This window comes from Hypanus sabinus, chromosome 9 (genome assembly GCF_030144855.1).
Source record: "Hypanus sabinus isolate sHypSab1 chromosome 9, sHypSab1.hap1, whole genome shotgun sequence".
In the NCBI taxonomy this organism is placed as follows: domain Eukaryota; kingdom Metazoa; phylum Chordata; class Chondrichthyes; order Myliobatiformes; family Dasyatidae; genus Hypanus; species Hypanus sabinus.
In genome coordinates, this window is record NC_082714.1 from 107381871 (window position 1) to 107404089 (window position 22219).

General features: G+C 40.3%; 1 protein-coding gene across 6 annotated transcripts in view; it reads left to right on the forward strand.

Annotated features, from left to right (window-relative positions):
* The window catches only part of stx16 (syntaxin 16), a 48639-nt gene that overhangs the window by 12834 nt on the left and 13586 nt on the right, over positions 1 to 22219 (forward strand). For 5 of the 6 annotated variants that reach the window (XM_059980377.1, XM_059980378.1, XM_059980375.1 and 2 more), the window contains exons 2-6: positions 12294 to 12401; positions 14018 to 14158; positions 16171 to 16333; positions 18185 to 18276; positions 21913 to 22056. In XM_059980377.1, coding sequence (XP_059836360.1) covers positions 12294 to 12401; positions 14018 to 14158; positions 16171 to 16333; positions 18185 to 18276; positions 21913 to 22056 — 648 coding nt within the window. Of the gene's footprint in view, positions 1 to 6515; positions 7058 to 12293; positions 12402 to 14017; positions 14159 to 16170; positions 16334 to 18184; positions 18277 to 21912; positions 22057 to 22219 lie in introns of those variants that run through there. The other variant, XM_059980380.1, reaches the window with a different exon arrangement.

Genomic DNA, 22219 nt, shown 5'->3' on the forward strand with positions numbered 1-22219 from the left:
TGTGCACCATCTGTAAAAAAACATTGTAGTTATTCATTATGGCTGCTATGAGAGAATTTCCTAAACTCCAGTGTCTTCCATCTACAAGAAAAATGACATAGTACTGATCTGGAAATGTATTGCTGGACTCCTTTACCAACGGATGTGTACACGTGCCTTTGTCAAAAAGGCAACTATGGTTCAGGTAGATGGCTGACTGCCATCTTTCGAGAGAGTTAAGAATAGTTAATAAAAGTGCACATCCTAGAATTGAAGTTTAAAAAACAACTAAGTTCCACAAACCTGCTTCAATTAAATAAAAAAAAGCATAGTGGAAATAATTAACAGGTCAAGCAGTATCCATGGAGAGTGCAGCCTTTTGTGTGATGTTAGATTTAAGGGAGAAATATTGACAAATGAGTTACTAATACATTTCCATGGAGGTTTGGTAAGTTTTTTTTGCTCTTTTCCTTGAGCCCTAAACCCAGAATCATTGATGTTAATTGGAACATCAAACAATTACTCATATAGTCTGATTTTACTGCAAGGAGCAAGGCTGAATCTATGTCAGTTGTAATGCGGTGTCAAACTTTGTCTCAAGGTCAGTCAAGATCATTTGAAGATAGAGATGTGGAGAGCCACCAGTCTTGAGTAGAGCCCAAGTCTAGACTGGTGAGATATAGAGTCCTTTTTTTCATCATTTGTCTGTTGAAGCTTTTAAAATATTTTAGAGTTAGTTAATGCAAACTTTAAAAAATATAGAAATAAACTGAAGCCATGCAATGTTAGTGAACCATCGGCATATATAAACCAGCGCCACAAGAAATAGTTAAAACATCTGATACTGTCGTGGTTTCTTGTGCCCCACAAACGACCAGGAGACACAGAAGATTCTTCAAGAAATGTTAAACTTTAATTTGCAAATCAAAGCTGAGACAGTCAGTGAGCTAGTCGCTGATTGCCCACCGATCCTTGGACATAGCATTTTTTATAGCAATCTCCTGGTTTAGTTGCATTAGCATATCCAATCGGTCTACAGTTGCGTATCGCCAGTACATCAGCTCCTGATTTCCCTCTATGGTTTCTACCCATTAACTTAATCATGTTCTAATCTACTTTTTGGGCCCGTGTTACCTCATCCCTGGCTACAGTTATCTCTTAGCTAGCCTCTTATTAACACACCGTTATCTTCTTATTTGGCTACATTCTTAAGTCACTGATGTGTTCAATATTACAGAGACAATACAGAGATTTCATTCTGGCTGATAAGTTGGATACATGGATAAGTATAAGTTAGCTACATTCTCAAGGCATTGATCTGTTCAATAGTACAGAGACAACACAGAGATTTCATTCTCCTACTAAATTGGATACATACATAACAAATAGCAAATACAAAGTTGACTACATAGTTTTGGTTACACAGCAAACAATGCAACTTTTATATTCCAAGAAGACCAAAGAATTTGAGAAGCCTGTTGAAGAAAAGTTGAATTTCTTCTTGTTTCACGTTGGAAGTTGCTCATTGTAATGGAGAGATAGAAAGAGTTTGAGTTAGCAGGAAGACAGTATGGCTAGGCCTGGGGATTTTTGTTAAAGTTATAAAAGGTGATGTTCAGTAAACTTTTGCAATATTTACTCTTTAATTATGATCTTATCTTGTGCTTCCTGTTGTCTGCAATTGCTTTGTAAAAGCTTGTTTACTGCTGAGAATGGCTGCAACCAAATATAAAATGCTTTCTGTGTGCAGCACTGGACTTGGGCTGAAAACCTGATATGAAAAGTTGTGCATGTATCTATTTGACCATCCTTATGATCTGTGAACCTTGCCCAGTACCATTCCTATTGCACTTTAGACCATCTCATGAACTTGATATACCAGCAAAATTAATATCCAACAGTGAAAGTTAGCTAATAACATTGCAAATAATTGTAAATTTTGAGGGTTCCTTACGAAGTTAAATACCATAACAGAACAACAGAGGGGGGATGTTATATTGGCCAAGGGCTAGGAAGAGGAGAAAATTAGCTGAACTTTCTTAGTGATTATACAGTGAACCATACTGAGCTGAGCAGCCACTGTAAACCTCCAGGTGCCGCCCCAAGTTGGTGCTAACTTCTTCAAAACTAATTAGAAAAGAAAACTATCCTATAAAATTCACTGAGAAAGTTTGTTTCTGATGCTTTTTCATGCTTATAACTGTAACAGTTCTAATGTTCTCTAAAAATTTCTCTTGTTAAAATCAATGCAAAGAAATGTAATAGAATATTACTTGTGGGTTTTATCACAAAATTGCCAAGTATGCATTGCATTTACACATTTTGGGAAATGCAATATTTGTGCTGTGGTGTGTGTGCTGTTTGCAGTGTGTTAGTGCAGAGTTTGATCTGTAAGTTAAAGATTAGTTAATGTATTTGCTTTGGGATTTATACACCTCTCTGGCATGCAGCTAAGGCTTAATAAGTATTTTATGACTGACTGTACTCATTTCCTAATGGCATCTGCTCCACGGTATACACGACCATCCCATTGACCATGCTGATTAGAAATGCTACAGTTGGCTTGTCAGAATGGCATAGCACTCAAGACAATGAAGGGCACTTCTAAAATTGGATAAGGGCAGCATGGTGGGAACGTATCCTGAATTTCACTCATGCTAAATTGAATGAGAATGCTTTATGTTGGATCCCTAAAATAACACATTTTGCTGTTCCTCACTTCTGAGTTCTCATAAGCAGCAACAAAATAGTCGGTTACTGACAGAGTGGCCCTGAACAAGAGCTTTAGCGAATCAAAATAATCTCTTGCATTCAGAGTCTTGGATTTTGTGGTTGATTTTGTAGAAGACAGGATAAATTTTTCTCTTGTTACTTTAACATTTGATGCTTTTCCCTTTTGATTATTTAATTACAAGGATCATGACCATGTGTTAGTCCTTTACAGTTTATAAGTGTGTTACACGAAGTTCTATTTGAACAGTCTGAACCTGGTATCCAGTTATCCTTTTGCATTACTCCACAGCATTCTACTTATAGAAATCGGAGAAAATTGGAGTTTCAAAGAAAGGAATCTATTTACGTAACAGGTCTTGCAATCTTAAATATTCCTAAAGTACTATAATTTCTATTAGAATTTCAGCTGTAAAGTTGGGTAGAATAATTTATGCATAGCAAACTCTCAAAATTGGGTATGAGGAACCTAAACTTTTAAATTAACCTCTTTTAGTGTTAGAGGTGTACTGTGTATTAACAATATCATTGATAAAACTACCCTGATTTTCTTCAGGTGATGCCTTGAAATCTCTCTTGCCTACCTAATATGGTTCTGATCCAAAATGCAGAACCTCTCATATCAGCCCTGCCCTGGAATGAATCTCAGTCTAGATTTCGTAATCAAGTTTTCAGTCATTTGAACAATTCAAGGGTGAGAGTTCTGTCACTGAGACAAGGATGGTATTGTGTATTGCTGCAGAGTGTTTCAGTGCTGCTTTCTACATAGAGTAGAAGTACATATGCACGTAGAGTGAAAGATCTTGACTGTATCTTACTACAAACTGATAGGCATTATATTATTAGATGAAATTGTATATTTCGTTTTTCATTGGGATGAGGGGGAATCTGTTTCTGGGTGATGCTGAGGGGTGTGTGTACTTGTGGGGCATTATTATATATTTTGGATAATGTAGAAACAGGTTGTACCAGCATTGTACCTTAATCATCAAAATGTTTGTTGAGACACGGGGGGACGTGGAAGCTGAGGTGTCAGGGGTGGGTTTTAAGGGAGATAGTGAAAGCAGAAAGGATGAAGAAGAAAGATTTGTTATTCCCTCTTATCAGACCATAAGAAATAGGAGCAGAACTAGGCCATTCAGCCCTTCAAGTCTGCTCCGCCATTATGCTGATAATGGTGATCCTGGATCTCACTCAATCCCATACACCTGCCTTCTTGCCATAACCTTTAATGCCCTGACTGATCAGGAAATGATCAACTTCGACAGTAAATATATGCACAGACTTGGCCTCCGCCACTGTCTGTGACAGAGCACTCCACAGATTTATTACTCTCTGGCTAAAAAAAATCCTTTCTAAAGAGCATCCCTTAATTTTGAGACTGCTCTCTACTTCTGGATACCCCCATCATAGGAAACATCCTCTCCACATCCACTCTAACAAGTCCTTTCAATATTTGGTAGGCTTCAATGAGATCCCCACACATTCTTCTAAATTCCAGTGAGCACAGGCCCAAACCTACCAAATGCTCCTCATGTATTAACCCCTTCATTTCTGGAGACATCCTTATGAACCTCCTTCGACTCTGTCCAATGACAGCACATCCTTTCTGAGATGTGGTGCCCAACACTGTTGACAATATGCCTATGTCATTGTCTTATAACATTTGCCATCCTTGCAAATCAGGAACCTACCAACCTTTGCTTTAAGTATGCCCAATGCCTTGGTCTCTGGCTGAAGAAATTCTCCTCATCTCTGATTTAAAGGGAAGTCCTTTAATTCTGAGGCTTTGTCCTCTGGTCTTAGACTCCCCTCCACTGGAAACTTACCATGTCCACTCTATGTAGGATTTTCAATGAGGTCCCTCCTTATCCTTCTACACTCTTGAGTACAGGCCCAGAGCCATCAAATGTTTCTCATATGTTAGCCCTTTTATTCCCAGATTAATACTTGTAAACTTCCTCTGGACAATATCCAACACCAGCAGGTCCTTCTTTAGATATGGGGCCCAAAACTGCTCGCAACATTCTAAATATGGTCTGACCAATGCCTTATAAAGCCATAGCATTGTACCCTTTTTTATATTCTATTCCCCTTGAAATGACTGCTAATATTGCATTTGCCTGCCTTACTATCCAGTCAGCCCTTTGCACCTATTTCTGAATTTTCTCCCCAGTTAGAAAATAATCTACACCTTTATTCCTTCTACCCAAGTGCATCACCATAGACTTCCCTATGCTGTATCCCATCTGCCACTTCTTTGCACAATTCTCACAACCTATCCAACTCTAATTGCAGGCTCCCTGATTCTCAACGCAACCTGCCTTCCCAGCTATCTCTGTAACATCCACAAAGCCCTCAATTCCATCATCCAGGTTATTAACATATACCGTGAAAAGTCGTGGACCCAGTGCCAACCAGAAAAGCCCCCCTTTATTCCCACTCTTTGCCATCTGCCAGTCATCTGTTTTTCTATCAAAGTGCCCAGATATAGGGAGAAGTGTGGAGTTTCACTGTCAGATAAGTGTAAGGATTCTGGTCAGGAGTGAAGTAATTACGAAAAGTAGCAATTTTGAAGGCACGTTAAGCACAGTCGCTGAAGTTTGAAGTGTTGGCTTCAGAAGGTCATGGAACTGGGATTTCACATGCTACAAGTTGTGAGCATGATTGAACTTTCAGACCTTTCACCTCTGCTTCTGTTACCCTTGCACATGTCTTCCTTCAGCCTTTTTTCATTTTGCTCGTTCAGCCCAGCCTTCTATTTGATTGCATTTAGTTTAGTTTTCTCAGCCACACATTCTAGAATGTCCTGCAGTCTCATCACATTCTGGGTAGAACCATTTCCCCTTTATTGGAATGATTTAATTGTTCTTTTAAAGTATTTGATTCTAGTTTTGGGACCCCTGCAGGCAGAAACATTACAGTTTGTGCACGTGTTGAAATGATGATGGAAGGATTTGAGCAGCGAACCCAGGGGAGAAGTGACATAGTCAGATCAGGAGGAAAGTGAGGCATATGGAAGATCTCAGAAGCAACAGGGGGAAGGTTGGAGCTTGGCTGTGTTCATGATGGAAGTAGACAAACTCTGTAATAGACAGATTATGGTGAGCTCAGTTTGGGGGGCAATAGGCTATTGGTAGTTGCTAACAGTTGCTTGGATGCCTACTGAGGGAGAAAATGTAGTTGGTGTTTTAAAGAAGAGTTGTTAAGAGAAGGACCTTCTCAGTATTTATCAGATGTAATGGATTGTGGGTTAGTTGTCTAGGTGCGGAAGCAGTTTAGTGGTTGATTGAGCTTTGTATTACTTCTATGTAAAGGTGAGCTAATGTTCTAATGTTTAGACCACAGAAGATTTACTAATGTTCTTCACTACATAATCTGGGCTGAAACTTAATTGCAGATGGAGTGTTGCATTCTGAGTTCCTGATTCATTGTACTGTGATGCTGATTAGAGCCACGGAGAAATGGTTTTATTCTTGACATGTCACCTTCAACCAGTGACATAAGAAAATAGGTTTCCTCGGTTATTTGTCTTGGACTTTTGCAGAACCTTGCTATTTGCGAAATAGTTGTTGCATTTGTGCATAGTATAGAATCTACACTTCAAAAGTAACTCAATGGTGGAATTTTTAGAAATGTTAATGACTGCTTGTGATGGGGACCCACGAAGAGCTAATGAGTCATAAATTATTTTTTACTCAGAGAGTGGTTGGTTCATGGAATGCACTGCCTGAGTCAGTGGTGGAGGCAGATACACTAGTGAAATTTAAGAGACTACTAGACAGGTATATGGAGGAATTTAAGATGGGGGGTTATGTGGGAGGCAGGGTTTAAGGGTTGACACAACATTGTGGGCCAAAGGGCCTGGACTGTGCTGTATTGTTCTGTGTTCTATGTTAATCCCTGTGAACAGTGACTGCTTCTGATAGGGATCTAATGAGTCATAAATTATTAACACAGCTTTCATTCTGCAGACATTCAGCTGGTTTGGTACAGTGGTTATCCAACCCCTCCCCTCCCCCAGGATCCTACATTATGTTAGATAGTTTACTTAATTTTACCTCATTAACAGTTCTCTTTCCACTCCTTGCTTTGTGACAGAAAGCAACATTGCAGGATTGTTCAGAGGAATTTTGGTTTTCTCCAAAAAATGTTAACTGACTGAACTTTGGCTTTGGACTTGGTTACAAAGTAGCTACTGCTATTGGGAGTGCTGGGTTCTAATATTTAATGTTAACTTTTTTTTTCTTGCTGTCCAATTCGGCAACCTGTATCTGTTCTCTGTTCTCTGGTCTTCCTGGTTGGCTGGGTTGATGGATGCTACCAATCGCTGCAGGAGTTGGATGAGGTACTGTCAAATTTATCATTTTTAAACTGCAGAGTGAGCTATTTGATTCTAAGAGTCCAGAGTAATCTTGAGTTGAAAATTTAATTTAACAGGGATTCCTAAATTGCCTTCAGGCACTGAGTTTGAATTTGTTTCAAAATTCAGCTTTCTTCATCAGTAGTGGCCTTTAACAATATTTATATACAGCCACCAACGGCTCTTGCCATATAAACAAGGACTGATTTTATTTATTTTCCATGGTGTACCCAAATAATAAAAATTCATTCTTCTGTTTGACCTTTTATCTGTTCCTATGCCTCTACTGTTGAAATCTCAATATCTCAATCTGCATTATTGTGTTTGAAAATCCTGAGAATTGTCCTGATGATCTTCTCTTGCAATAAGTGGTTCAGCTGATCAGAAATTTCACAGGTTGGTTCAACAATTGACAATTGAGGTTGTTCTCCTTAGAGTAGAGTAGGATAAGAAGAGGTTCAGTAAAGGGACACAATATCATGAATTGTTTAGTTAAAGTGAGTTAACATAAACTAACCCTTTAGACCCAGAGTTAAAGTTTTGGGTAAAATGTACAGAAAATGGGTACTAGAATCAAAATCAAGTTTGTCATGAAATGTGTTGAATGTGTGTCCTCAGGCTCCTGTATCTCCTCTGTGAAGGTAATAATAAGAAGAGAGCATGCCTTTGGTGATGGGATTCCTTAATGATAGATGGCACCCTTTGAGGCATTGCCCCTTGAAGATGTCCTTGATTCTGGGGAGGCTAATGCTCACGATGAAACTGGCTGAGTTTGTAACCCTCCGCAACTTTTTCTATCCTGTGCAGTTGCCCTTCCATACCAGACGGTGGTACAACCAGTTAGAATGCTTTCCACAGTACATCTAAATAAATTTGCTAGAGTCATTGGTGATGTACTGAATCTCCTCACTCGTAATGGCATATAACTGCTGGTGTGTGTTCCCTTGACTTCCACCTCCTGAAGTCCACAATCGATTTCTTGGTGTTAATAACATTGAGTACAAGATGTTGTTGTGACACCATTCTGTTAGCCGATGCATTCTTGTCACCATCTGAGATTCTCCCATTAACAGCTGTGTCATTAGCAAATTTATAGATGGCATTTGAGCTGTGCCTAGCCACATAGTCATGGGTGTAGAGCAGAGGGCTAAGCACACACCATTGAGGTGTGCCAGTGTTGACTGTCAGTGAGGAGGAGATGTTATTTCTGATCCATACTAACTGTGGTCTCTCGATGAGGAAGTCAAGAATCTAGTTGCAGAAGGAGGTATGGACGCCCAGGTTTTGGAGCTTGTTGATTAGTACTAAGGGTATGATAGCATTGAACGCTGAGCTGTAATCAATAAACAGTGGCCTGACGTGGGTACTGCTGTTGTCCAGGTGGTCCATGGCCGAATGGAGAGCCAGTGAGATTGTATCTGCTGTAGGCCTATTGTAAATTTATTTACATTGTGATTATGATGTGGAATACTCTGCCCATAAGCTATATTCTCACACTTTACATTTACTTCAGTGAGAGCTGCAAAAGGCATGTTGGGAGCAGAAACATAGTAAAAATTAGAAGCTGAATTGAATATTTGAATGTTTACTACATTGCAGAACGAAGTAATTCCACTAGTTATGAATGGCAATGAATACATGAACAGCTAAACAAAAGGGGCTGGGGTGGAATACCCCCCTCAATAATCATAGAGGCCACCAGTGAGCGTAAAAGGTTAGGCTAAAACATTCACAACCACGTTCAACCAGTGTTGAGTGGGTAAACCATCTGTTTCCTTCTGAGGTCCCTACCACCACAGAAGCCAGTCCTCAGTCAGTTGATTCACTCCACATAATATCATGAAATCGCTCGGAGTGTTAGAGACCGGAAAGACCATGTAATTGAGAACATCTTTAATTTAGTACTGAAAACCTGCACTCCTGTTCTAGCCGTGCCTCTAGCCAATTTCCAGTGTAATTACAGCATGGGCATCTACCTGACAATCTGGAAAATTGCTCATACTAAGCAGGATTAATTCCATCAGCCTAATTGCCAGCAAGTCTACTTTTCAATCATCATTAAGATGATGGAAGGCATTGTCAACAGTGCTATGAAATTGCACTTTCTCATCAATAACCTACCTAGTCTTGAAAGGCCATCATGGTGTAGACATGGAGAGTGTGTTTCCAAGGTGGAAGAGTCTAGGATGTGAGAATAAAAGCATCTCCCTTTAGAACAGAGATGAGGGCGACTATTTTTAGTCAGAAGGTGTGAATCTGTGCAATTCATTGCCATTGACGGCTGTTGAAGCCAAGTCATTGGATAGTTAAAGCGAAGGTTGATACATTCTTGATTAGTAACGGCATCAAAGTTCATGGGGAGAAGACGAGAGACTGGGATTGAGAGAGGAAATAAATCAGTTATGATCAAATGATGATACAGTCATAAAGACCAAATGGCCTAATTCTGCTTGTACCTCTTGCCTTAAGCTGCTTACCAATGCCCAGTTTTGGTTTCACTGTCACGGTCTTGGTCCAAGCATGGATTGAAAAGCTGAATGTCAGAGGGGAGTTGAGAGTGACAGCTCTTAACACCAAGGCAGTGTTTGACTGAGTGCATTACCAGGGAATTCAAGTAAAACCAGAGTCAATGGACATCATTAATGACCAATCCTGGACCTATACATTGGACAGTGGAAGGTGGTTTTGGTCATTGATCAATCATCCCCGGTCCCAGGATATTGCTTCAATGGTTCCTAATGACTAGTTGACAATCCTGCATTCCTCGAGAAAACATGTAGTGGACAGTGATAATTCAGGAAGTGAAAATATAGCGAATGTCAATAATAGACTTCTAAAATTTAGACCTAGCAACAATGAAAGAATGAGGATATATTTCCGGGCCCAAGCATCTTCAACTGCTTCATTAATGACTTTCCTTATGATATCAGGTCAGAAGCGGGGATGTGTGCTTTTGATTGTGCAGAATTAAATTCCATTCACAGTTTCTAGGCCAATGAACCTCTACACGCAGCAAGGCACAGACAATGTACAAGCATCAGCCGATAAATGGCAACTAATATTTGTGCCTTAAAACTGCCAGAAAATGACTAGTTCCAAGTAGGGCCAATGCTAAGTGCCCCCAGACAACTTTCTAGAGGTTGCCATTGACCAAAAACTTGATTGGACTAGTCCATGAAATGCTTTGTCCTCAAGAAAATTCAGAAGTTTGTATTGGCAGTGAGTTCCTCATTCCAAATTTCTTCCCCATCACCAAGGCACAGAAGGTGGCAGTATGATTGATTTGCTCAGATAATATAGTCCCAAAGCACTATCCTTGATTGAAGGTCCATCCACTACCTAAACTGCCTTCCTTCCTTCCTTTACTGATACATCATTGCTTAGGGTGTACCATTTGTGAAATACATTGCAACCACTAATTAAGAATACTTTCCTCAAGCTTATAGCCTTTATATAAAGAAGGACGAAGGCAGCCAGGGCGTGGGAAGACCACTACCCTTCCAAGGATCATGGTGTTTCGAGCAGATGACTTGCCATCACCTTATCAAGTGCCCTTAGAAATTTTGGCTTTGCCAGCTATGCCCATGTTGAGTAAAATGAATGAACAGAATTAATTGGAATTTTTGAACATGGATTGTATGGCACTTGAGAGTGAAAGTAATTTGGGGTGCTATCGTGTCATTCTTATAAGAGCCAGCATATACTAGATAGGCTGATTGATACCTTAATGATACTGTGACTTTTTTTTTGTAATTCATTCATTAGAATTCTGTTGCCAGGGTCCTGCCCCGTGTATTCTTATTTATTCATATTTCCTTGCCGCAGAGGAGGAGGCTATGTGAAACATATCTGAAAATCCATCTTTCATTGCTTTCCAAGATTAAGTTGTGTTACAGGGGCTTGTATGAAGATTATACTTTCATTAAAGAAGCCTCATAGAACATAGTTGCCCGAGTTTTGAGCATAAGAAAGTTTCTAATTATTTTAAGTCTTTTCTTTTTGTCCCCTGTATATGGAATAATGCTTGAGCAAATTAACTGGAAATGGGATGAAATTAGTTGAGGGAAAATGGATCCTACAGGGTAATAGCAGAGTCTTCACACTATCTGAGAATGTGGGGATATTTCACTGACTAACCGGAAGTCAGTTTCTAGAGATCGCTTCATGATTTGGCGTCTTGCATTCCTGTGAGTTTTGGATTTCCTTCTACTTACCTTGCTTTGAAGACAGTCCATTAGATGTTGGATGGAATATAGAAATGGACTGAGACATTAAGAGCAGTTGGGTATTAAGGGAAAAAAGACAGTTCCTCCAGTTTAGAAAGAATCTAAAAAGGATGAGTGAATCTAAATTGATTTATACACTGCAATCAAAGAAGCTGCAAATATTCATTAGGGTCTAAAATTCTTGTAATAAAAACATCTTCACATAAATGGATTTTAAACTGGGATTAATTGAATATTATGGATTATTGGAAGATGAAGGTGCTTGGGCCAAAGATTGTGACTCTTCCAGTGAATCAGATACCACATTCTGTCTGTAGTGGTTTGGAAAATAGAAAGCATAGCCTCAGAGATTCTAGGGGTCACAATGTAGCATCATTTCTGCTGAGAGGGTTGATAAAATTGAAAAGTTTGGAGATGAGGGTTGAGATGAGGGTTAGTTAATCCCAGACTTTTTGGGACCGTTGAATTAAAATATGGTTACATTCTGAAAGCTCTCAGCTTTTCTCCATGGTGTAATGTCATAAACTTTGACTTGGTCATAAACAAAATTACTGTGTCCATTTAATAAACTGTGATGAAATTGTCTCAAACAAGTCATTCAGTTTTCCTTTGGAAATGGCCATAGTAGGAATGTTGGTACAGAGTATATCCAACCTTTGAAGTCTGAACTGTTTCTGAGCCCTACCACCCATAATTTGCATTGTTCTTGACATTTGCTATTTTTTTTCACTGTCAATGGCTGGTACTGTGTTAATGCACAAAGCTTTGAAGTGTTATAATGTGCTGAAAGCCATATTGTGTAATTTGGAGCTTTCTGTGCACAAGCACTACTAACCCAGTTAAGTGATGGATCTGATTGAAGTAATATAAAACCACATTAATAGTAAGAATTCCTTAGGATCAATCACACTGAAAGGGATATGCAGCTAGAAAGCACTGGTATTTGTCTGACACATGGTAAGAGGGCACTAACTGTGTGTTTGCCTTGCTAACAGATTGCCAATGATCGCATGGCCTTGGTGTCCGGAATCAGCTTGGATCCAGAAGCTGCCATTGGTGTCAGTAAGAGACTGCCTCCTAAATGGGTGGATGGAGCGGAACAAGTAAGTGATGAGTTATCTCTGGCTGACACAGCTTACACTTTACTGGGAAAATTGTCAAGTGCTAGTTCGTGAATGTTCAAAGTCCTCGTTTGCTACTTGGTGTGAGAGACTGGTGGGAGAAGTAAGAGAGAGAAAAGGAGGTGCAAATCAACCGATCTCATACGTTGTCTTCTGACGGAATGAGAAGGCTTTCCAAAAACAGGCATATGAGAGGGTGGAAGAGATTGTGCTTGCTATAATCATTCAAGGGAGAGTTCTCTTTGGGAAGTGGGAGTCTTTGATCAGGCTATAATAGGATGAGTCACTGTTGGAGAATACGGAGACTCCCTGGTGTATCAGAAGGTGAAAGTGTACATCAGTGAATGGGGAGACTTAATCAGTGCATATTTTAGGAAGCGGGAAAAATTAATGTAATCGATATTTTATTTATTTAGAATGAGAGTGCAGAACAGGCCCTTCTGTCTCAATGAGCTGTGCCACCCAGCAACCCACCTATTTAACACTAGCCTAATCACAGGAAAATTTACAATGACCAATTAACTTACTAACCGGTACGTCTTTGGATGGTGTGAGGAAACCGGAGCACCCAGTGGAAACTCATGTGCACACAAGAAGAATGTACAGAACAAAACACTCGGGAATTGAATTCCGAAGTCTGATGCCCTGAGCTGTAATAGTGTTGCGCTAACCACTCCACTACTGTGACAGGGAATGGGGAGTCTCCTTCTGGTACATGTGTCAGGCCATGAGGAGACTTCCTTTGGTACATGTCAGGCCATGATGAGATTCGCCCTGCTATGTATCAAGCCATGAGGAGACTGAGCACTCTATTTGTTGTGTTCAATGAATGGGAAATTCCCTCTGATCATTCAGTTGTTGAGTAAGGAGAATGCTACCAGATTTCTTCTCAGCCCTTTACCTTTTCCACTTTTCACCTCCCAACTTCACATTTCTTTCCCTCTTTTCCCCTCCCCTCACTCAGTGTCCCCCTCAACCACCCAGCTTTCCCTTCACCTGGTCTCACCTATCGTTTGCCTGCTTGTACAACTTCCCCTCCCTCCAATTTATTATTCTGGCTTGTGCCATTTCCTTTCCAGTTCTGATGATGGGTGTCAGCCTGAAACGTCGACTGTTTATTCCTTTCCATAGATTCTGCCTGACCTGTTGGGTTCCTCCAACATTTTGTGTGTATTCTCTAGCTACTGATTGAATCTAGTAGGTTTTTGAATTATGGAGATATTGTTTGCAGGTGGGCAGTGAAAGAAATTAGGGATCCCAGATATGTAGAAATGTGAAAACAATCTTTAGCTTCTGCTGGATAGGAAAGAATTATGCATGAAAAATCCTTTGCAAATGGACAGTGGAGGTAATTCATTAGAGAATGGTGTGGACCACAGCCACGGATGGGATGCAAAGGGTTATGAACAATGTTCTTCCTTGTCCCTATAAGATGTTCTTTGCTCTGTGTTTCAGTTTGTCTGAAGAGTGGAAATCTAATTCAGGAGGTACCTGTCAGAACATTCATTAATGGAGGGGTCTGTCAAGGAGACTGGCAGAGAGTAGCTGTGTGATGACATTTAACATGTTTAATTTACCTCTCTTCCCCACCCCTTTAGATTCAATTTGACATCACCAGAATAAAGCAGAAGATGAAGGAGCTCGCCAGCTTACATGACAAGTACCTGAACCGACCTACGTTGGATGACAGCACTGCGGAGGAGCACGCAATAGAAATCACTACCCAGGAAATAACTCAGGTAGGGAATGCTGAGGGAGCAGCAATAGAGGGGAGGTGCTTAGGTGAGAAAAGGGAGAATAATGTGACACTCACTTGGAAAGCCATTGTAGAACTTTGTAAGCTGTTTGACCTGTAAAGTGTTCCTTAGCTGACTTTTTTTAAGTCAGACTTAATATGCCATGCAAGTCAATATTGTTGCTAATATGTGCATGAGCTGTGATATCTGGCTTGCAAGTATAGCTTTTGTCATTTGCAGTGCTCTGTATCTTTGTACTACTGCTGCAAATATCTGCAAATAGAAACTTTGATGAAGAGATGGAGGTTGTGGCTAGATCTTTTCTTTCTTTCTTTCTTTGTACAGTGGGGATTTTGGGCAGGATAGTGGAATGATCCTCTTGCCGGATGTGGGACAGCAGGGAAACCTCCAGTGTCCCTGATGACTCCACTTACAAGAAGTATATCCTGCTGCAGCTCCTTTCAGGCTGTGTTAAGGAGGTGGAGCTAGAGATGGATGAATGCCAAATGATGCGGGAGGCTGAGGGGTTGATCGACAGAGCATATGGGGAGGTACCAGTATCCAAGGCGCAGGATACAAGTTACTGTGTGACTGTAAGGAGGAGGAAAGGCGATAGTGCAGAGTACCCGTGTCACCATTCTTCTCAACAACAGGTATACTGCTTTGAATACTGTTTGGTGGTGGTGGTGACCTAGTGCAGGAAAGCCACGGCAGTCAGATCTCTGTCACTTATTCTTGCTCTGCGGCTCAGAAGGGAAGGGAGAGAAGAGGCACACTGTAGTGGTAGGGGATTCATTGGTTAGGGGTACAAATGGGAGATTCTGTGCATGAGAATGAGATTCCCAGATGGTATATTGCCTCCCGGATTTCAGGGTCTGGGACATCTCGCATAGAGTCCACAGCATTCTTAAGTGGGAGGGTGAGCAGCCAGAGGACATAGTCCATCTTAATACCAGTGACATAGATAGGAAGGGTGATGAGGTTCTGCAAAGTGAATGCGGAGAGTTAGGTGCTCAGTTAAAGAACAGGCCCTCTAGGGTTGTGATCGCAGGATCACTACCTGCTCCATGTGCTAGTGAGGCCAGAAATAGGAAGATCATACAATTTAACACATGGCTGAAGAGATGGTGCAGGAGGAAGGGGCTTCAGACTTTTGGATCATTGGGCTCTCAGGGAACATGAGACCTTTACAGAAGGGATGGTTTGCACCTGCACTGGAAAGGGACCAATATCCTTGCGGGAAGGTTTGCGAGTTACAATTATACCAACACCTGCCACCCGGGTTCAATTCCTGCTGTTATGAAGTAGTTTTAAACATTTTCTCTGTGACCCTGTGGCTTTCCTCCGGGACATGGTTAATTGATCACGTGGATGTAATTGGGTGGCATGGGCTTGTTGGGCTGGATGGGCCTGTTACTGTGCTGTGTATCTAAATTTAAAACACCAAGGCTGCAAATCTGCACTAATACAGGACAAACGTGGAAACTGACTCTTTAGCTTACTAAGCTCAAGCTGACATTCGAGCAGCCATCTGTATCAGGCCTACATTACTTACTCCATGTACCCATCAACTCCACCCCACTGATTCCAACACTACAGCGATTTACAATGGTGAATTAACCTACCATTCCACATGCTGTGGAGATGTGGGAGGAAACTAGAGTACCTGGAGGAGAACACAATCAGGATTGAACCTGGGTTTCTGCAAGTGAGACAACTGTGACATTACACTAACTTAAAAAAGTGCAAAAAAAAAGTAAAGCCTGCTTTTATGATTTTCTTTTAGAGATTTTTCATTTTGCATCTCTTCAAACTTTTATGAGACATCATCCCTATAAAAATTGAGAGTAAAAGAGATGATAGAATGTGGTGCAGACACTTCAATAATTAAGCCAAGGGTTAAGTAGAGCCATAGCTGTGTGTCCATACATTTTTTTTTAATGACTCATGGTGTGTTATTGGTTTTGGATGGAAGATTGGATGCCCTTGCCTTTCTGCAATTCTCTCTTCTCTAGATGTTCCACAGATGTCAGCGCTCAGTGCAGAATCTGCAGAGCAAAGGGCGAAGCTGCACAGAGCAGGAGGAGCGGGTTCTTCGAAATGTAATTTCTTCTCTTGCACAAGCTCTTCAGGATCTGTCAACTAACTTTCGACATGCCCAGTCTTCTTACTTGAAACGTAAGCATTCAAGGAGAGGGGAAATGCTTTGATCTAAAACGCACTTACATAACTGATTGGCCTCCCAGTGCGTAGGAGTGTGATATGATCAATGTTTTCTACGACAGTGGAAAGGATTGTATATACTTGTACTATCTCTTGGATTTGGAAGCAGGGCCAAGTGTAAAAATTAGCTGAGGTTAAATGTGTTAGCTTAACTGTTGGCAAGCAGACACAATGCTCTGGGAAGCTCTTTTTCTGATTTGGTTTGTCAGTTGCTCTTGTATAAAGCATATTGGCATACGCATGGAAATTCATGTTTGATTAGTACAACTAAACTCATTGATCAGTGGCAGCAGGTAGTGGTGGTGGGCTGCTGCTACTGTATAGTATTTATCACTACTGAAATTGTAGGCAATTGAATCCTAAAGCACAAAGGGAGGTTATTTACTCCATTGTGACTGGATCAGCTCTTTGAAAGTGTTATTTAGTTTGTCCTGCACCTTTCTCATTATCTGTAAAATGTCTTTGTTGCTGATAGTTGAGATTATTTCTGAGTTATTATAATCTTACCTTTACACAAGTTACTATAGAAAGCTCTCATTTGGCTTTTGCTAATTATTTTATATTTTTAATCCCCACCTGCCGATTTCTTGCCAGTTTTCTCTTCGGTTACCATATCAAAACCTGTCATAATTTTACAGATCCATTAAATATCTGCCAGGAGGCATTGCAAGTTCTACAGATCAGACCTCTTCACTGAGGTTCTGTGTAGCCCTATCTTTCTGGCAAGTTTGTCCAAGGGTACTAAAGACTGTTGCCCTGAAACAAATGTATTACTCCAACTAATAGAAACATGAATTGCTGGAAATGCTCAGCAAATCAGGCAGTGTCTGTGAAAGGAGAAACTGAGTAAGTGCTTCCAAGTTGAGGACCCATTGTCGGTCTGTTCTGATGAAGGATCTCAACTCTGTTTCTCTTTCCTGACTGACCTGCTGAGTGCTTTCAACGTTTCCTGTTTTTATTTCAGATTTCCAGCATTAGCAGGTTTTTGATTTTTTTTTTGACTTCATCCCTCTTATAAATGTTCCATTTAGCTTTTGTTTTGATACTTTTATACTTCAGTTTTCAAATCCAGGAAATATTCATGTGAATTTGGATATTTTGAATGAAATCTTTAGGAACAATGTGCACAGTGCGTGCCAGGTCCACATTGTACCCATTGCTTCGAAACCCAGAATTATTACTTTGTTTTACTTGGTATTCACAACTGATATGATGCAAGTTTGAAGTTTTACCTTTATGGTGAAATCTTGTGGTTTCTTAGTGTCCTGGTCTTGGGTGGGGTGAGTAGGAAATATCCAAGATTATCCACTGCATTCTGTAGAATGCGTATCTAGTGGGCAAACAACAAAATAGGTTTGACTGTGATGCAGTCTTTGTAGAATTATTTGCTGACATTTATTGCTCAGTTGTGCACATCAGAGTGGGTGAGGGATTGCATAGCGGTGTCACTGGTGTCTCTGAAAGATCAAACTTGTTTGGTGGATCTGGGGATAATTGGAGAAGAATACCAGGGAAGTTTGAAGTGCTTTTTGTAAATCTTTGCCTCAAATATGATCCTGTGTTGAATCAGCAAATGGATTTCAAGACAGTAAAATAACCCTTGGTGTTAGTTAATATGACGTAAATGGTAGGAAAAGTCAGCAGGTTGGGGACTGGGAAACAATGAAACTCATTGACCTGAAGTGTTAACATTTCCGCCTCCACAGATGTCATTTGACTTATCAACCATTTTTAAAATTCCTTATTTTATGTGTTGTTTTCCGGCTTGCTTCCTTCCAGTAACAGGAGTTTTGTTTTATGTCATAGGTTTGAAGAATCGAGAAGAAAGGTCCAAACATTTCTTTGAAACTTCGGTGCCACTAATGGATGATGCTGAAGATGACAGTCTATATGACAAGGTGGGCCTATGGACTAGTCATCCAGAGAATGCATGCTAAAATCCCACCAAAATGCTGCATCTATGGAAAGAGTCGGCAGGACTGATGAAGGGTCTCAGCCTGAAATGTTGACTGTTTACTCCTTTCCTTAGATGATATCCAGCATTTTGTGTGTGTGTTGCCTTGAATTTACAACATCTACAGATGTTCTCATGTTTGTAAATTCCCACCAATGCTGGTTGAGAATTCAGTTTGAAGAAACATCTGTGGGTATAAAAAGCTTCATCAGAATAAGTAAACCAGAAATTTATGTCTTTGAAAGTTAACTGGTTCGTATTGACCTTGGGGAAAGGTGAATTGCTATCCTTGAGGAAGTGGCCCATTGTGTCCGGGCAAGCTCTCAGAGCAATCTCATTTGCAGGCAGTCAATTACTTTGTTGTCTGATGTAAATCCAATTTAAACATGGAAAATCGACATGCAGCAGGTGAATAAAATCCAGACTATGCTAAGTGAGGAAAACCTTGCCAGAACTCCAAATGCTCATTTAAAGAAAAAGTAGCCTAACAATCTTACTTGAAAGATGGCCACTTTGAGAATATAGTACTCTGTCAGTAATGAACATGTTGGTCAGAGCTTAGTATTCAAGTTTCTGAAATGGGAATTGACCTTGATCTTTGACATAGAAGGTAATGTAGTTTATACCACTCTTTTAAAATAAGAGCCCCATGTCAAAGAGCTGCATAACGGGAGTCTATGTAATGGTAGAGCCTTTATAGTGGTTAACAGATGTTTATATATTGTGTGAGATGAGCCCTGCAATATTTTGTTTTTGATTTGCTGGTTTGCATGATCTACTTTAATCTCATAGTAAATCTGTTGGCCTGGCTCCTTGCAATATGCAGTAAAGTTCTAGTCATTGTGGGAGCAGGTTTTAGCAAACTTCGAGCAACTTTCTTTTGGTTTACACCTGGCTTACACATCAGGATCCAAAAGCAGAGAGTTGAGGTGGCAGCAAAATAATTTACTGGTTGATGTGGCTGATATAGTTGTGGTCATTTAGGCAGAGCATGTAATGTTCTTTGTGTTTAGATTATCTGCCAGGTATACAATAAAACTATTGAGTCATCAATATAAAGGTTCTGGTACAGCATATTAGATCAAGGGGAAATATGCTCAAACTGGCTTTCAGAAATTTGCATCAGACCATAAGATATAGGAACAGAATTAGGCCATTTGGCCCATTGAGTCTGCTCCACTATTTATCATGATCCATTTTCCCTCTAAGCCCCAGTCTCATGCCTCCCTCCCCCACCCCTGTATCCCTTAATGCCCTGATCAATCCAGAATCTATCAACCTCTTCCTTAGATATATGTAAAGACTTGACCTCCACAACTGCCTGTGGCAACAAATTCCATAGGTTCACCACTCTCTAACTAAAGAAATTCGTCCTTATCTCCATTCAAAAAGGACTCCTCTCTATTTTGAGGCTTTGTCCTCAGGTTTTAGACACACCCACAATAGGAAACATCCACTCCACATGTACTCTGTTAAGGCCTTTCACCATTCAATAGGTTTCAATGAGGTTACCCTTAATTCTTCTAAATTTCAGTGAATACAGTCCCAGAGCCATCAAACATTCTTCCTATGACAAGCTGTTTTATCCTGGAAACATTTTCGTGAACCTCCTTTAACCCTCTCCAGTTTCAGGATATCGTTTCTAAGATGAGGGGCCCAAAACTGCCCTCAATACTGCAAGTGAGGCCTCACCAGTGCTTTATAAAGTCTCAACATTACATCCTTGCTTTTATATTGTAGTTCTCTTGAAATGAATGCTAACATTGCACTTGCCTTCTTCACCACCGACTCAACTGCAGATTAGAGAATCCTGCACAAGGACTCCTAAATCCCTTACTGTATTCCGTCTGCCACTTCTTTGTCCATTCTCTTAATCTGTTTAAGTCCTTCTGTACCCTCCTTATTTCCTCAAAACTACCTGCCCCTCTACCTGTGTTTGTATCATCTGCAAACTTTGCAACAAACCCATCAATTCCATCATTCAAACATTGACATATAATGGAAAAAGAATTGATCCCACCACAGACTTGAGTGGAACACCACTAGAATACTGGAAGTCGACCAGAAAAGTCTCCCTTTATTCCCACTCTTTGCCTCCTGCCAATTGGTCACTGCTTTATCCATGCTAGAATCTTTCTGGTAAAGCCATGGGCTTGTAGCTTGTTAAGCAGTCTCATGTGTGGGAACTTGTCAAAGACCTTCTGAAAATCCATGTATACAACATCAACTGATTCTCCTTTGCCTATCCTGCTTGTTATTTCTTCAAAGGCTTTCAAAAAATTTGCCATGCAGGATTTTCCCTTGAGGAGACTATGCTGACTATGGAGCCTATTTTATTAAGTGCTTCCAAGTACCCCGAAACCAGATCCTTAACAATGGACTTCTACATCTTCCCAACCACTGAGGCCAGACTAACTGGCCTTTAACTTCCTTTCTTCTGCTGTGTCCCTTCTTGAAGACTGGAGTGACATTTGCAATTTTCCATTCTTCCAGAATCATTCGAGAATCTAGTGATTCTTGAAAGACCATTACTAATGTCTCCGCAATCTCTTCAGCCACCTCTTTCAGAACTCTGGGATGTAGCCCATTTAATCTAGGTAATTTACCTACCTTCAGACCTTTCAGTTTCCAGTAACTTACTCTTTAGTTATTGTAACTTCATATACTTCATGCCCCTGACACCTGGAACTTACACCATACGGCTAGTGTCTTACACAGTGAAGACTGATGCAAAATACTTATTCAGTTCATCAGCTATTTCCTTGTCCCCATTACTACATCTCCAGCATTGTTTTCCAGCGATCTGATATCTTCTCTTGCCTCTCTTTTACGTTTTACGTATCTGAAGAAACTTGGTATCTTCCTTAATACTGTCAGCTAGCTTACTTCCATATTCCACCTTCTTAATGACTTTTCTAGTTGCCTTCTGTTGGTATCTAAAAGCTTCCCAATCCTCTAAATACTCACTAATTTTTGCTCTATAATATGCCCTCTGTTTGGTTTTTATGTTGGCTTTGACTTCTCTTGTTATCAATGGTTGTGTCATCCTATCTTTAGAATATTTCTTCCTCTTTGGGTTGTATATATCTTGAGCTTTCTAAATTGCTTTCAGAAATTCTAGCCATTGTTACTCTGCTGTCATCCTTGCCGGTGTTCTTTTCCAATCAATTCTGGCTAACTTCTCTCTTGTGCCTCTGTAATTCCCTTTACTCCACTGTAATACTGATACATCTGACTTTAGTTTCTCCTTCTCAAATATCATGCTTTTGTCGGATTAGATACTGTGAATTTTAGGATTAATTTGAATGCTCAGTTATGCAGGCTAAACTTTGGCTAAAAGTTCTGATGTTGGGATAAATTTTCAGTGTGTGTTTGACCGTGGGTGTTAATGGAAGCTGTGCCTTCATACGTACCATTACTATCTCCCAAGCACTTGTACATTACTATTGTGTGATTTGAAAGGTAGTCTTGATGTTTGAAATATTGTGGAGTCTTAATGTTTTTAATAAAGTGCCCTTCCCTGTGCTTTAAGTTGAGTTTCATATGTTGGCCTTTTATTCATACTCAGTTATTCTGACAGGGTTTTACAAATGATCAGTTACTTCTGGTGGAAGAGAATGCTCTGATGGTCGAAGAACGAGAGAAGGAGATTCGACAAATCGTGCAGTCAATCTCAGACTTGAATGAAATTTTTAGGGAGCTGGCGACCATGATAGTGGAGCAGGTGAGTAATTTGGAAGATCAATTTGTTTAGTTCTGGTCACCTCATTGTTGGAAGAACGCAGAAGCTTTAGAGAGGGTGCAGAGGAGATTTATCAGGATTATTCTGGCTTCTTCCAACTTCCTTTCCAGTCCTGATGAAGGGTCTCGGTCTGAAACATCAACTA